Genomic DNA, 13,949 nt, shown 5'->3' with positions numbered 1-13,949 from the left:
TTCCAGTCTGCATGTGGTGACTCAGGTGGGGATTTTTAAAAACATTTTTAACACCTATCTGGCTGAGGCCTTGCACTCCTTGTTTATATTGTTTATTGTATTGTTTTAGACTGTTCTCGTTTAAAGCACAAGACAATATGCTGGTACGCAAATTTCATATGTGTACAGATAATGCTAAAACAACCCCAATGTACTCCACTCGACACAGCCCACTCATGGTGCAGTTATAGTAAAGCAAACATGAACAAACTTCAGGTTTAATGATGCATTCAGAATTTTGCTCAAAAGCTCCCAGGATGGCCAAGTGTAAAATCACATTTGTGACTAGTAATGTTCCCAGTTTTCATGCTGTGCTGATGAATTTTATGTACAAATGAGCCCATTGTGGACTGCAATGATTATATCTCTGTGCTGTAGTCCTCAAATTGTATGCTGTTATTATTTATACACTGTTATGGGCCTACGTTCTGCAATAAAGTTAAATTGAGTTAAATTTTCTATTTAATATGGCTGACTTTTTTTTCCTTCTGTTTACAACGCAGGCCTAAAAAAACTGTTATGATTGCAGCGGAAACTGGTGAATCTTGTCTGTGTACATGCCGCATATATCCGCACCTGCATTGAGATCCTCTTTCATCACAAACAGTCGTACGTGCCAGTTGTGCTGATTTGCCCGTACTCGCCATTTCATCCTTTCCTAGTGCCTCAAGTAAAACAGAGCTCACTGCTGGACTGGTACAATTTCGTCTGTTCTCGCTATTTTTCTTACCTCTACCTGAAAAGTGTTCTAAACTTTAAACTTTCATTCCAGACAATATTAATCATTTAAATCGCATATGTATGTAAGTTGTCTTTCACGTCTTCTGTATGTGGCAGAGAGGTTGTTTTTACACTCTTTTGTAGTGAAGAGGTGGTGAAGTACGCTGCAGCGACACGAAACGGGATGCAGCCACCCTGTTACCGTCTAGAAAGCACGTGATGTATCCAGTCTGATGACGCATCCCTGAGGAGGGCGGAGTCATCTGGGAGGAGGTTATAAAACCCCCTCCACTGCTGCTCTCTATCCACCTTCCTCGCTCATCCTATCAGGCGTATCCCCCCTTCGACCGTCCTCTGCGGCTTTCTGAAGCAGTGGGCTAAATCACGACGCTATAACACTGGAGCTGTAAAATTAACAACGGGGTGAGTACAAAAAGTCGTTTTTCTATTGATGGATATCGCAGCTTTTTTTAGCAGCGTAGTTAAGGAGAATTTAATTTAATCTTTTCTTTTTTTTAAACGTTACAGTAACCGCAGTGTGTTAACGGTCGCTGCCTTTTGTTGTCTGACGTCAAAAGTTAAATCTGTCAGCGACCAATGTTTCGGTTAAACTGGTGACCGTGTTAACTGGTGACTTTCACATAGGTGTCCTCCTTAAAAGCCTTTTAATTGTGGTTTAATCCCTTGGTAAAATACATGCTCATTTGTGTTTAATATATTAAGTTACGCTAACCCATTGTATGTAAGTTAAATGTTGCTGTGTAAGACTCATTCACCTCTGGTAGCGTATCTTAATGCAATGCGAGAAAGTCACCAATTAGCACGGTCACTAGATAAAGCGAAACACCCCTTAGCCTGAACCGTTAAAACGGCTTTTTTTTGTTGCATATCTGCTTATCTTAATCAAACTGTAACACTACAGTAACTTCATTGACATAGTATCTTCTTAACTTGGCTTATTAAAAAAAAAAAAAAGACTGACAAATCTAGCTAACACTGTAGAGATAAACGTGGGCGGCCTCTCGTTGAGCTGTTGTTGCACTCCGATTGTTTTTATTGCACCATCAACTTGTGACGAATACTAGCTTGTCTGGTGTATTTGATTTAAGTATTCAGTTAAACTACGTTTATTCTAGTCTGTGTGCCCCCCTCAGTAGAGCTGCTTTTTAATGATTTGCTTGCTTTTTAAATGTGGGTTATTATTAACGCTGCTGTGTCTTTTGCATTGTACACAGGGCTCCCGTTTAAAGCGCCGCATCAAGCTGACCAGCCAACACAGTGTGATCACTTGCGACTCTCTCTGAAACGACTTTCTGTTTCGGAGAAGTGCAAATTGATAAATCCCCCTCAAAAAACCACTGCCGCCGCACATCCTCCAAAAAAACTATCCTAAATCGAAGCAAAAATGGTGCAAAATAAGATAACCGAAGTCACTGGTTTCCATCGCTCTTTCAAGGTGAGTTTGAGCTTATTGAATGAAGAGTGCATGTCTCATTTTATTGCCATTCGCTAAGTCTCTATAATCAGAACACATTTGTCTGCATGTGTGAGAGAAGAGTTCACCTCGCTATATATAAACACATCTGTTGCTCTCCCACATCATATGGCTGACCAAACATACCATGTGCCTGCTTAACACGTGAATGTGCAGTTAATGAAAGTATGACTTCAGTGCATGGGAGTTAAGAGTTCAAGAGCTTCTGCATTTTCTGGAGTCATCTATACTTATATTAAGAAGATTTTAATATTATCTGCATTATTTTTATGGTTGTTTTTGTAAGTTTTGCCCTTTGGCTGCTTTTTTTTTACACAACATTTTCAGTTTATGGTTGCAGGATGGGAGATGCATGTGGCTCTTATCAGTTAACGACTAACAATTCTCACAGTTGAATAGGTCATTGATAAGATTGCATACCTTTTTTAACAAGCCTATTTGTTATTACCTTCCAGGGCCAAAATCCCTTTGAGTCAGATGACTTCACTAAAAATGGATCCCATCTCATTGATTCCACATTTAATTTTGATTCTTCCCCAAGACACGGTGGGTATTTTGAAAACCTTGACTTATCTCTTTACAGCAATGTTATCTGAGAGTTGTCAATAATGCTTAAGTTGCACCAAGAGCAACATAGTTAATTCACTGTGGCTAGTTTATGCATTGCCTCTTCTAACACTTTGGCAACAATTTATACTTCTAATAAAAAACATTGTTGTTGCCCTTCAGTTTGCTTTTTTCCTTTTTTAGCACTTGTTACACTGTTTTGTTTTCCTCACTAGCACATGATAATGTAGTCGCTCCTGTTTTGACAGACATACCTTCCAGCCAGCCTATCGACATCCCCGATGCCAAGAAGAGAAACAAGAAGAAAAAGCGTTGCCGGGCAACTGACAGTTTCTCTGGAAGATTTGAGGGTAAAAAGAAACATATTTTCCCAAACTAATTATGTTGGTGTTATAAAAGCTCTTCATAAAATGTTATTTGTAGCAATACGTGACAGTCTACTGCTTGAATTGGATTAATAACCTTTTAAACTCTCTGCCACAGATGTCTATAGACTGCAGGAAGAGGTTTTAGGAGAGGGCGCCTACGCCAGAGTGCAAACATGCATCAACCTCATCACCAACAAAGAGTATGCTGTCAAGGTAAGACTTTCTCTCACACTCTCTCACTATATTAGCTGCAGTTGATTTATCTGAAAACATGAACACAAAGTATGGAGCCTTGATTTCCCATGTGTCAGTGAATGTCACCTCACCACACAACACCTTGCTGCTGCCAGTGTGGAGTACTGCTGCCAGTGATGGATATAGAGATGTTAGATTTCGAGGACCGTGTTTAGTTACTCTGTGATTTAACTTTGAGATGTTAATTGCGTAATGAAACTGCTTTTTTTTTAACATGGAGAAACACTGAGCCATTACATGCTTGTGAATAGCTAAATGAAGGAAACTAGGTTACAGGATATGCCCCCATTGTGTCCATGTTGCCTTCTTTTCTTACTGGTCATTCTTTATAAAACTTGTTGAGGAAAGTTCTGGTCCCGGGGCAGGATGCACGTTTTTTTCCTTGAGTTCAGCTCTGTAAAGTGGATGTCTGCAGGCTCAGTGTTGTGCTACTGATGTGCTCTTTTTCTTTTTTTCCCTTTTTTTTTCTCTTTTGACTGTGCAGCACCAGCTGCTGTTAGCAGACACTTCCCCTCAGTGTTTTTACAGTTTGTCAGCCAATCACAGAACAGGGAGGGTTGTACCCACCCCTTCCCTCTACTCCTATTGCCTATAGAGGACGCTCGTAGCGAGAACATTGTGTACTGCTAACAGTGCCAAAACAAAACCCACATATAGAGAGGAAGGAGGGGTGCTGGGCGAGGGTTGTGACCCAGGGTGTTTACATTGCTTTGTTCTCCTTCTTACTCAGTATAGTTTTACTTTTCTTTTTTTTCTTTTTTCTTCTGGGGGGGGGGGGGGGCGGTGGACAAGTGAATACATGCCTTCAGTCTTGGACTTCCTTTTTTTGCTTTATGTAATGCTTATTTCCTCATTTTAAGGAACAAAACATTCTGTGAAATGTTTTTGGGTTTTTTTTGTTTTTCTTTGCTGAAGTGTAGAAAAGTGGAAGTGGAGCTTGTTTTTTTTGTCTTTTTTCTTTTTTTTTATGAATTCTTGGCACATAACCCTCTAATCCCTTTGGGACAGTGTACAAACAGTTTTCTTATTTCTTTTTAAATTAATCTCTATTTGTAGTTGGGCTATGTTTTAAAGTACTGATGGTTAAAGGAGAGCCCCTTTAAAGTGTCCACATCACACCAAATACTATTTAATTTCATGATGGTTCAGATTCAGTCATGTGATCATAATCTGTTGGTATTGTTTACTCTGGGTGGTTTGGTGGATCCCCTTTGGGACGTGGCGGATCTGGGGGAGGAGGCACGGGGATAGGCAGTTATTGGAGGTCATTTGGGAGTCGGACAGGGCTCAGACTTCTCCTGCCAGATGTCCTGCCTCTCCCCTCCCCCCTCCAGACAGGGGGCAACTTGTATATGTGGGCTTGTTGTGTTGCAATTGCAACAAAAGCCTGAGTACTGAGGGGTGAGCAGAGGGCTATGCAGCGCATGCCAAGTTTCCAAACAAATACTCTCCTCCTATTTTTTTAAAAGCATAATTTCATGCCCCTGGATTTATGGTACGAGGCAGCGGATTCTTGATCTGTGATTTGGATAAACAACCATAAATCATCCAGCACTTCTCAAATACCTGTCATCCCTTCTTATCATGTTGTTGGTGCATTACTCAGAAGTGTTTAGTCACTTTTCTTTTTTAATGATTTGCGAATGTCATTATCAGGATGGGACGTTTGTGTTGTGATCAGGAGAAAGTGAGATAGCTGGTCGGTCGGGGGGCCGGTTTTGTGCTGCTGACTCAGGCTGGAACAGTGCAAGGGGCTTTGGACTGCTCACAGGCCTCTTGTCTGTGCATTAATCCTAGACACACACTGCAACTCTGGCCCCACTGGGCTTCAATAGCAGCTGTAATCCAGCTACCAGGAAGAGAAACATGCACAGCCTCCCAAGCAGACAATAACAGACCAGGACTGGAAAATTCAGGCCTTTTTGCTTTGGTGTCAGCAGTCTATCTTTCTGTCTCTTGGCAGGGCATCGTGCAGCTGGTGGGCCCCTCAGTGGTTTAGTTCCAGGCAGCACAAAGTTATATTTAGAGCTTTTTTTTGTTATCGTAAACAGTTTTTGGATTAGTGCATGGGACGTTTCAAAGGAACACACATGGGCTCCTTAAGAGCACTTAGGATTTAAATATGGGTCACACATGAACACTAAATATAGATGCATTGTGACTCGTTTCATTCGAATCTGCTCCTTGTTAGGGCCGCTCGGAAAGTAGGTTAAACTATATCATAGGGTGGGGTAAAGTTTGTCAAGTAGGAGGAAAAAAAGGCCTGGTCTGGAAGAAAACCAGTAACTGGGGTACTGCGTGTGTGTATATATGGGATGTGTAATCTCTGCTATACAGCCTGGTTTACAGTAAATACAGCCATGGGTGGGGTCTTGTGGTGCAGTGTGAGGGGTGCGGCCTGCACCCAAATATGAATTTTCCCAAACTCTTCTCATTTACTCTGCTGCTGTGTAGGAGTTAAAAATGACTCCGTTGTTTTTAGTGGGTCTCTTCTCGGTCAGTATGCCTCAACCATTATGTCGTTCTCTTCCAGATCATCGAGAAAAGACCAGGTCACAGCCGCAGCCGTGTCTTCCGGGAGGTTGAGATGCTCTATCAGTGCCAGGGCCACAGGTAAAAAAATCCAAAAAAACACCCAATCCCCTCCTGTCATGACCAGCTTGAAACGTAATGAACACTATGAGACAGTACTGCAGCGTGAATGGCCCAATTAGTTCTGTATCTTATCCTGTTTATGCTTGTTAGCCTCAATTTTGCAGTCCATTAGTGCAGATATCACATGAAATTCAGTCAGAAGGTACTTGACGACACGGCTAACAGTGGCTTTCTTTCTTTCCTTCCTGAAGTAACATCCTGGAGCTGGTGGAGTTCTTTGAAGAGGAAGACAAATTCTACCTGGTGTTTGAAAAGCTTAGAGGAGGTTAGTGAATAATCGCTGCTGCAGGACGTCTGCATCATATCGTTATTTATAAATGTTCCTGTAATGCATGTACCAGGTCTTCTGTATTCAGTTTCTATCTGTGTGTAGGAATTCATTCTACATGCTTATAAATAAAGCTGACCTACTCTATCCTCCCACACTACTATTAGGGTCCATCTTGGCACACATTCACAGGAGGCGGCACTTCAGTGAGCAGGAAGCCAGCGTTGTCGTGCAGGACATTGCCAGTGCTCTGGATTTCCTGCATAACAAAGGTAAGACCGCTCATACAAAAGCACAATTTTATTACTACTCGCAAACGCCAAAAATGGACCTTAACCCCTAGGGTGGAAATGTACAAGATTTAAAACAATAGTTCAAAATCAACAATGAAACATATTCACACAATACTTTTAACTGTGTAATTGGATTATTATGTGTTTTTTTTTTTTTTTTTTTTTTTTTTTGTGGAGATGCAGAAGTATTGACTTAATCCTGACATTGTGTAGATCCTACTAAAGAAAAGTGACTGATTTACTTGGTTATTTCCAGGAATGGCACATAGGGACCTGAAACCTGAAAACATCCTCTGTGAGAGTGCAGACAAGGTGAGTTCACTGCAAACACGTTAAAGGCCAGTTAGTTCAAAGGGCGACTAATGCTGCGATAAAGAATGATAAGTTGCTCTATGACGATAATCAACATCCGTAAAGATACATGATAATGAAAACCTCCTTGTTTCACAATTCTAATAACAGAATAAAAACTTAAGTGGATATTAATCATTCTGAACTTGTCTCTTTGTCAGATTTCCCCAGTGAAGATTTGTGACTTTGACTTGGGCAGTGGGATCAAGCTGAATAGTGACAGCTCACCTATCTCCACCCCTGAGCTCCTGACTCCTGTAAGTTCACCAGCCTTTCATGCTCATCATTTCCAGAACATTTAAACACCTTTATTATAAATGATAGTGGAAACATGCTGTTGGATATGGGGAAATGCACTGCTGCTGTGTACATAAACTTGGTTAATCTGTCATATGGCCTTGCTTGCTTTCCCCTACACTTATATGACTCACCTCCTTGTTGTGGATAAGCAGAGCAATTTCAGGCTGTAAAACAATGTCTTTATCAAGTTCAGCTGACTGGCTGCCGATTGGGCAGTCCTTGGTGGTGTTAGCCAAAGCGCAGCTTGCTGATTGGAAGAGGGTAAACATATCGTTTTGGAGGTTAAGATAGTTCAGTTCAGTGTTGGGCAGTTTCTCTGAAATTCTGAAATTTTGCCTCATGAATGGGGCTTCCTGGCAGCTTTTATGTCCCTCTTATCGTGCTGTGGTATCAGCAACACTCAGAAAGAGATCACTCGGTTTAATGTTAACGTCCTGTTTCTTATCATTAGCAAATATTGAGGCCCCATCAGTCGGGGAGGGGGGGGGGGTTTATGATTGTTTAACCCCTTTACTGACGTCACAACATAAACATAAACCACAATACCTCAGTGTTGCCCTGGAAAAAAAGAGGATACATGTAACATTAAAGAAGAATGTAAAGCTGACCTGGTCCGCCTTTTTAACTCGTGTCAACACAGTTTCCATCAGTTATCTGTGAGCCTGGATAGACGGACCGAAACAGGTGACGGAGAGTTGTTCAGCCTGCAGGAATGTGGCTGTGTGGGTGGAGGGGTAAGGGCTGGGTGGGGTTTTTTTCTACACTCGTAACTTCATCTTCCTTTTAACACATCTAATGGACGTAGAGCTACTGTCCCAGGGCTTTGGGAAAGAGGCCTCACGTGTTTAGTCTTTGTGGTGTCTTTTTGAAGGTGGTGAGGGGGTGTACCCGTTTTTAGTTTATCTTCTATTTTTAAAAAAACTACTTGGCCGACCTCTAAAGACGAGACTCGGTCCAAAAGCAAAGATATCAGTGTGTGAGAGAGAAGAGTTTGACCTGAAGATGGGACACGATGTTACACCCTTGAAGTCAAATATAAGACTGGATGGAAGGAGAGGAGAGGAGCAGACTTTGACTTTAAAAGGCCGTGTGTCCTGGTGGTGTGAAGACGGGTTACAACAAAATCAAAACACAGCCTCTCTAGCTCTGCAGAGAGAAGGAGAGGGAGGGAGGGAGTGAGGGAGTGAGAGAAAAACATCCACCATTTCTGCTCAGTCTCCGCCCAGCGGCCCCAACCAATGCTTGTGCCCCGCTCTGCGTTTCCTTTATGTTCTTTATACAAAAGGCTGTGCACAAGGTTTGTTCTAGAAATTTTAGTCCCCCCTCCCCTCTGACACCTAGCAACTGAGATGTGATTGGCTTAGACTGGTGGGAGGGGGGAGGGCGGGCTGGCAACTGGGAGGGACAAAATACCCCTGTCTGCTCATGCGCTTTGGCTTGTTTTCTTTTGCCTTGATCACAGGAACAATGTTATCTGATTTTCATCTCATTGGCACTCCCCCCTCGCTCCCTCCCCTCCCCCCTCCTCCTCATTCACCCACATTCCTACAGTTGCTGTTGCACAATACGATGAGCTATTGCACTTTATTGCTTATGTTCTTAAATCAGCTTTTTATCAGAGGTTGTTTAAATAGTGTTTACTGCAGATGTGTTTGTGCTCTCTAGTATAGAGTAAGGTGACGGGGGAAAGAGGAGAGGGGTCCTTTTCTAAGAAAAGGGCTAATTTTAGTTTACGAAGAACTTGGCATAAGTGACCGCCCCTCTGTCTGCTCGGGGTGAAATAAATCAGACTGTTTAAATGTCAACTCTTCACGTACAGGCTGAAAGTCAACATGAAGCAGCTTAGACTGTAAAAAATAAATACATTAAAAGGAAGCACTGCTGCGGTTACAGGTGCAGCTGCATGACGACAGAGCCGCCAGTCGCCTTCCTGTAAGCCTCTTCAGGTAATCCTGAAGTTTACAAACAGCAGAGGTGTGTGTGTGTCGTCAGCGGTGTCGATATGGTCTGACTGGTCACATGGTTTCAGGAAAGCCCCGGGTTGCAGTTACCAACAACTCCTGTGGTCACAGCGAGCAGTGGCAGCTGCAGCTGATCGGCAGCTATCTGCAGCTTACAGGAAGCCTTGACTGATGCAAGTTCACAAAGTTTTTGCAACACAAGCACAAGATGTCAGATCAGAGAGCTGAGATAACTTTAGCTCTTATCTGTGGCCGTTTCAGGCGGTCCTACTCTGGCTATCTTTATCCAGACTGGTCTCGGTTGGTGGTATCTGGGTGGCTTTGAAACAAGATTAGCTCTGATAGCACAACTATCACCTTGGCCTCTCATTTTCAGGGCACCTTGGTAGGAGAAATATCCTTTTGTGCTTGTCGTTTATTTATCTGTTTGTGTGGCAGCTGCATTTGGCCTCGATCCTGGGGGCTTGTCTGTGTAGGCAGCCGCCCAGACGTGATGTTGTTGGGGGGAGGTTCTCTCCCGACAGAAGCAGCTTTGTCTGAGAAGAGATTCTTGCGCAGCAAATTTCATTACATGAGGGTACAGCGGGGCGGCGGAGGAGGAGTTTAGGAGACAGCTGGGATGTGGTACTGGGACACAATAGACGCCTGCTCAATGTAAACATGTTTGCCCACAGATGGGAGGAAGTATACAGGCTTGAGGCGTTTGGTTATATTTGTTATATAAAACTAAATGTAGACAAATATTTAACATAACAACGAAATAACCTGCTTTACTGCAGGTTTGAAACCGACTGAGCAAAGAAGTATCCTCAGATCAGGTTTTTGTATATTTATAGAAATCTCAAATAATCCAAACTCTCGCTATGAAACGTAAAAATGTTTTTAATTCATTTGTGAGTTACACAACAAATGTTCTCGTTTGTCGGTAAAAGAAACCATTAAATATTTTATCCACAAAGATCTCGGTGTCCTGCTGAACTAGCGACCTGCTCCTCTTCTCTGTTCCTAAAGTATTAAATCAGCATTTGGTGTTTGTGTTTTCACGTTATGTAACCGGTGAAGGGCTCGGCCCAGTCTCTGGCTCGGCAGGACAGCCAATCCTCTTTTCCCTGCTCAGTGTTTGGCCTAATTTCTTTCCTGGCTACATAACAAGGCTCCGTCAGAGCTGAGCCTACCCTTGCCCTCAGCCTGTTCTGGCTCGGCTGCGTGCAGTTTAGACGGCCTGAGCAGTGACTCACTGCTGCTGTCGGCCCACACTAACCTGCCTCATTACAGCAGCCCTCCCTTCCTCCAGCCTGGATGCAATTGCACACAATGTTCCTACTTATGTGTCCTTAACACATTAAGAAAAGCTGTATGGAGCATTTTAAATGAACCCATCACTGCAGATAAGCATGTGACTGTCACACAGCCCCCCACCCCCCCTAACCTCACTGAACCAACCACACAGAAACAGTGAAGGCCCCAAGCTTTAACACTTTGAACCACGAGGTATCAGCTGAACTGAGGAATGTGTGCAGCAGCCAAGAGAAGATTGTTTCTCTGTACCCGGTTTTCTGCTTTGGTTACAGCTTTCTGTCATTCCTCCAGGCTAACAAACATGTTTTTGTTTCCTCTGTCTCAGTGTGGCTCTGCAGAGTATATGGCACCTGAGGTGGTTGAGGCCTTCAGCGAGGAGGCCACGATTTACGACAAGCGCTGTGACCTGTGGAGCCTCGGAGTCATCCTCTACATCATGCTGAGTGGCTACCCTCCTTTCGTAGGCCGCTGTGGTGGTGACTGTGGCTGGGAGTTAGGAGAACCCTGCCACACTTGCCAGGTGAGCTGGTGTTTACATCTGAGACGACATTCAGTTCACTTCCTGTTTGTCCTGCACAAGACGAGTGAAATCTAAAACTAAAAAATGTATTTTATGTTCATTTCCAGAACACTTTGTTTGAGAGTATCCAGGAAGGAAAATACGAGTTTCCAGAGAAAGACTGGGCTCACATCTCCTCAAGTGCCAAAGACCTTATATCCAAACTTCTGGTGCGGGACGCCAAAAATCGCCTGAGTGCTAGCCAGGTGCTGCATCACCCATGGGTGCAAGGGGTAAGTCTAAAACCTCTGAGACACTTCTGCAAATCTTTGACTCATCTGTTTAAGTCAGAGTTTTGTTTCTGATTAATTAATGTGTATTTTCTTTTTATTCAGGGTATCTGTGACACTTTGCCAACATCCATCTTGCATCAAAGGTGAGTAGATGTTAGATACACAAGAAGACTTAACACCTTTTCATACTTTCATCTAAAATATTTGATTTGTTCACCGTTTTGACTGTTTTTGTCTCTCGTCCATCAGAACCAGCAATGCCAGGGATCTGACGTTCTTTGCTGGCAAAGCCATGGCCGTGAACCGGCAGCTGGCTGAACAGGATGGCATGGAAGAACAGCAGCAGCAGGAAGCCCCGTTTGTCATTACTGCTGCTGGCTCTTCTGTGCGTCTCTTTCCTCCTTCCAACTCCAAGCTGGCCAGGCGCAGGCAGCGAAACAGTCAACCCAAGGGAGGGGCCGTCTCCGCTGCTGAGCTTCGTCAGCTCTTGGCCCCTCTCGTTATTGTGGGAGACTGTGCCTGAACGGTGTCAACCCGGACCTCCGACCTTCCGTTAAGATTCAAGTCCAGATCAAAGACTGTCCTGATACTCTCCCTCCCTAATTCTGGCCCCTCTCTCTGACTTTAGCTGGCCTTGGTTCCTCTGCCATTCAGGCTTTCTTGCCTCGCTGTAAAGGGAGATGCTGCTCACAGCTCTTCCTAAAAAATGCCTTCTGCCCTTCTGCAGCACTTCTGAAGCACATCAGCCCAGGGCCTGCAAATAGCAAATACACATATGTGCACGTCCAGGTTGGGGAGGGGTGTGGGTGGGAGGGGGGGTTAATGAAATGGGAGAGAGAGAGGGATAGAGAAAGAAGTATTTTCTAAGTTATGTTTTTGTTTTTTTGTTTTTTCATAAAACTCAGTTCAGAAGAAACTAAGCTCAGACACCAAAGGACAACCTGTTGTGCTGCTCCCACATTACAACTTGATCCACTGTGAATTAAGTTATCTGGAATGTTTGCCTGTATGTATATGCATGAATGGCCCATCTGCAGATACGTACAAGCTTATGCAATATCCCAAGATGAAGGCTGTTCCTGTCTTGAAGGGATTCAGTTTTAAGGGGTTGGAAGGGCAGTAAGCCAATGCTGTCCGTCCATTGTGTGGCTGGGGGACTCTTCAAAGAATGATTTTTTTTTTTTTTTTTTTGGTCTCCATTTTTAAAGAGATTCCTCACAACTGAGCCTCTCCTGTAAAATGGTCAGAGATGAAATGCACTCTTGGTGGCCGTTTGGTGGCCGTGCACTTAAAGCTTCTTAGAGCAGCAAATGTTTGTCTGTTCCCTGCCAGCCACAAGTTACTCTGACGCCGTTTCATATGAAATACACACGCCAAATGATCAGTAGCCACACCATTAAGTGTTTGAAGACCATCAGACAAGTCTAATAGTATTGAATAAACTATTTTACTTGGGTTATTATGAATGGTCTTTCCCCAAAAAATAAGACTCGCTCAGCTCGCTCTGAGGTACAGCTGGTATGCTGGTTCAGGCTAATTATGTTAAATGGCCATGCAAGTGAAATTGGGTCAGTGTTGCTTTCAGTGTAAAGAGTTCATGACATGTCCCCTTGCCACAACCAGAACTTGTAATTTTTTTTTGTATTTCCTTTTTTTTTCTTCCAAAAAATCAATTTATGCATTAGACCTTTAATATTTGGGCAGTAAAGGTTAACTCCTCTCACGGGGTTTGAAAAACACATTTTGGCCAATGTGACCCGAGTGTCGTTTGTTGATTGACTCGTCATCATATATATATATTTTTTTTTTTTTGGTAAAGGTTCACTGTCTTGTTTTTTGGATGACACCCCTTTTCAAAACAATATTACAAATAAGAGGCGAAGAGATTTCTCCAAAAAAAAGAAACATTGAAAAAAAGGAAAAACATTCCACAAAAAGAAAAACTACAAAAAAAGTCTTCCATGAACATGTAGCTGTATAAGTTTACCTTATTTTTTTTCATGTTTGAAAACTCCATGTCAATGTGCCACACTGATTTTTTTTTTTTTTTTTTTCCTTTTTTTGTATGGCTGTTAATAATAAGCTTTTATTTTCTACATGGTGATTTTCATGCAGGTGCTGTTGAGTTCAGGCGAAACACCGGATGTTTTCCTTAAAGTTTTTTTTTTTTAATGTTTTGTGTTTTTAAAAGTTCCGAGTATGAGGGTGAGAGATGGCGAGAGTTTGTGTAGTTGATCTGGAGCGTTCATGCCCAGTGAAGGCAAGTTTTTAAGTTTTATTTTTTTTATGTGTAAGAGTTGGCAATAATCAAAACCAGTTTTTTTTTTTTTTTTTTTTTTTTTTGGAGGATGATGAAGATGAAGGGAGCAGGGGGGTTCAGATTAAGTTTAAAGCTCATTCTGAAACTGACAGGTAACGGACTGGTGATGAGGTCTCACAACACTGTAGCCATTTCACCAAAGAGGGTTCAAAGTCATGACGTTGAACAAGTTGAGCACGATCCATCACCGAGAAGTGGGGATCATCTGATAGTCCATGTCCTGTTGCTGGCAATGCAGCAACGGTACTCTGGAAATGGTTCCCTTG

The 13,949-nt window shown here is 42.8% G+C and overlaps 1 protein-coding gene across 1 annotated transcript; it reads left to right on the top strand.

Annotated features, from left to right (window-relative positions):
- Positions 1-1,074: 1,074 nt before the first annotated feature.
- On the top strand, positions 1,075-12,154 carry mknk2b (MAPK interacting serine/threonine kinase 2b). Its single transcript, XM_062423632.1, has 14 exons — positions 1,075-1,182; positions 1,995-2,215; positions 2,710-2,800; positions 3,070-3,171; positions 3,305-3,402; positions 5,978-6,057; positions 6,291-6,364; positions 6,535-6,639; positions 6,917-6,972; positions 7,173-7,268; positions 10,897-11,091; positions 11,199-11,363; positions 11,466-11,506; positions 11,613-12,154. The coding sequence occupies exons 2-14, from the start codon at positions 2,165-2,167 to the stop codon at positions 11,884-11,886; spliced, it is 1,428 nt and encodes a 475-aa protein (XP_062279616.1). The 5' UTR covers positions 1,075-1,182; positions 1,995-2,164; the 3' UTR covers positions 11,887-12,154.
- Positions 12,155-13,949: the final 1,795 nt, after the last annotated feature.

This window comes from Scomber scombrus, chromosome 8 (genome assembly GCF_963691925.1).
Source record: "Scomber scombrus chromosome 8, fScoSco1.1, whole genome shotgun sequence".
NCBI classification, from domain to species: domain Eukaryota; kingdom Metazoa; phylum Chordata; class Actinopteri; order Scombriformes; family Scombridae; genus Scomber; species Scomber scombrus.
Note: the sequence above shows the minus strand (reverse complement) of the source record. Positions and strands in the feature narration are given on the sequence as shown.